At 48.4% G+C, this 2,766-nt stretch overlaps 1 protein-coding gene across 1 annotated transcript in view; it reads right to left on the reverse strand.

The window, feature by feature from the left end:
• APOL5 (apolipoprotein L, 5) overlaps window positions 1-2,027 on the reverse strand; it is a 3,171-nt gene extending 1,144 nt beyond the window's left edge. Inside the window, 1 exon segment of the mRNA XM_011961149.1 lies at window positions 1,034-2,027. Coding sequence (XP_011816539.1) covers window positions 1,034-2,027 — 994 coding nt within the window.
• Window positions 2,028-2,766: the final 739 nt, after the last annotated feature.

The raw sequence follows: 2,766 nt of genomic DNA on the forward strand, positions 1-2,766 counted from the left end.
AAAAAAAAAAAAGAAAGGTCTAAAGTCCTGGTCATATACCAGACCAACTAAAGCCCAGTCCCTGGGGGTGGGACCCACCCACTTGTATTTTCTGCAGTTTCCAGATAATTCCAACATGCAGACGCATTTGGAGCCATCTCGTAAATCCTCAGCCCAACACAGGCTCCATTTAACGAAAATCTGTTGAATGGACAATGAGTAAATGAATGTTTGAGCCTTCACATCTTCGGCAAAGACTTACATGCCCCTTTCCCAGGTTTCAGTTTGTGACCTTGCCACCCGTCGTTCTATTAAACGTGAATCTCGAAATTCTCCTTTATTTTTGGTAGCAGTTTTCTTGTTTCAGTTCTCATATCTAGGAATTTAATTTCTCTACACAGGAAAATCTAGAACTATAAACTATCTTTCAAATAAAAATCCTTTCCCAACTCATTGGAAGTGTCATTTTTATCACGCAATGCCACATTCATGTCATTCAACACGTATTTCTGGCACACTGGCTACGTGCCAAGCACTGCTAGGTGCTGGGAATACTGGTATGGACAAGACGGACACAATGGCGCAGCCGTCACCACCCAGACTGATAAACTGGCTCATCTGGTCTTGTGGCCTCTACCCAGGAACCGGCTCAGCGCAAGAGGATGACTTCGACCTCCTATCATGTCATCTCCAATCCGAGCAACCAGCACTCCTCACTCCCGGGACCCCTATCCGCCAAATTATCCTTCCCTGCTGGAGCCTGCAGACCACAGGAGAGGCAGACAGGAAGCACCCCCACAAACACACACATATGGGATTTCAAGAATTTATGGTTATTTATGGTCAGGGCTTTGCGAGAAGAGAATGCAATCCTGGGAAGAACTGAGGGCACCCAGTTAATGTCAGGGGTGTGGGGTCAAGTCCTCTCTTTGAAGAAAGGACAGCTGTAGTTATGTACTGATGTGTCCGTTTGTTTAGCATTCCTCGCCCCCCACCGTCATGCTAAGCTTTTAGAAGAGCAAGACCACATCTGTGTTATTTGCTGCCTTCCTACCTTCTGGTTTAATCACACGGGATCCTCGAACAGCCCTTCCCTGGCAGCTGGAAGAGGTCCGGCTTGCCTTCTGTAGCAGGTGCCGGTGGCGCTGAGTGAGCCAGTCCAGGTCCTGCTCCAGCTTTTTAGCAAGTGTCCTCAGTTCCTCCGCTGTCTCCGTCTTTGCCCCATCCTCCAGGTGCTTCCAGCTCTGCAGGAAGCTGCTCATGTCTTTCAAAAGTAAGAAGCCAGCCCCAGCAGCACCCATCACCCGGGCACCATTGGTCATAGCCAGAGTTGTGCCCTCAAAGGCTCTCTGCACCCCTCTAGCCCTCCAGAAAGGGATGTGTCGTGTGAGCACAAAATTCTTCACCATAGCCATGAACCCAGAGTTGGCTTTGGCCATCTGGTAGGCACGAAGGTCCCTGATGCCCTTGATGGCTTTTACACACTTATCAACACAAAAGCCAGCAGCCCCGATTTCAGACCAACTTATTTCTCCGAAAGCCTCATGTGATGTCGTCAGAGGCCCCAGTCGGCTGGCTTTGTCTCTTGCTGCTGAATTGCTCCTATTTTCTAAAACATTTGTTACTATGTTGGTGATGGCAGCTACTGCCCCCAACCCTGTCGCAGCTGCTGAGAGCATGAGACTGCCTCCTGCTGTCACAGGTGCTAGGGCCAAACCCAGGATGCTCATGACCCCAGAAACAGCCCCGGAAGAGCTGGCCACCAGGCTGGTCTTGGTCAGCAACTTGTGAGTGGTGTCAACTTGGGCCGCAAGGGTGTTAAGTTCTTTGATGTTCTGTTCTAGCTCAAATTTGTGCAAAGGAAAATATGAGAGAAACAGTTTTTCTTCCTCTGACAGATACCCATCTGGCAAGGAATCTTTGTCACATCACATCAGTTCTTCAAACAGAACACAGGACAGCATATCAGCCTCATCACTGTGGACAGTTGACATCAAATTGTTAATTTTCCAACTCTGGCACAGGTTCACCAGTGAGGCTAAAGACATTGAGGTAATCTGAGTACTAAAATGTGTGCAGGAGGCAGAGCCCTGGGAATCGAGGTACAATGTCAAAACCACCTTTGCAGAAATTCTAACAGTGGGGAAATTATGGCAGTGAAAGGGGTCTGCCCTAACCGGCTTCATCTTGCTTCTAACCTCCAAGCTGTTCTTGTTCTTTCTTCTGGGCATAGGCTCAACTAACTTTGGGAGGAATTTAGTTTATAGTTTAACTTTGAAACAAAGGTGACAACAGCCCCTTCCCGAAACAAACCCCCTTCTTGCCTAGGGACCGGACTGCCTTTATAGGCCTAAAAAATTAGCCATAATATTAGAAATTATAATTTAAGTGTTATTCAACCAGAGGCCACAAGATTCTAAACCTCCCCAGTTGCTGCTCGACATCACATCACTATTGGAAAACCTAACACGAGTGCTTGAGATATTTTTCAGACCCTGCACTCAGTGGGTCAGCTGTCGCCACCCAGACTGATAAACTGGCTCATCTGGTCTTGTGGCCTCTACCCAGGAACCGGCTCAGTGCAAGACGGCGACTTTGACTTCCTAGGATTTCATCTCCAACCCCAGCAATCAGTACCCCTCACTCCCTGGACCCCTACCTGCCAAATTATCCTTTAAGAAAAAACAGTCCTGGCCAGGCATGGTGGCTCATGCCTGTAATCCCAGCATTTTGGGAGGCCCAGGTGAGCGGATCACAGGGTCAGGAGTTCAAAACCAGCCTGGCCAA

The sequence above is a fragment of the Colobus angolensis genome, unplaced genomic scaffold (genome assembly GCF_000951035.1).
Source record: "Colobus angolensis palliatus isolate OR3802 unplaced genomic scaffold, Cang.pa_1.0 Scaffold539, whole genome shotgun sequence".
NCBI classification, from domain to species: domain Eukaryota; kingdom Metazoa; phylum Chordata; class Mammalia; order Primates; family Cercopithecidae; genus Colobus; species Colobus angolensis.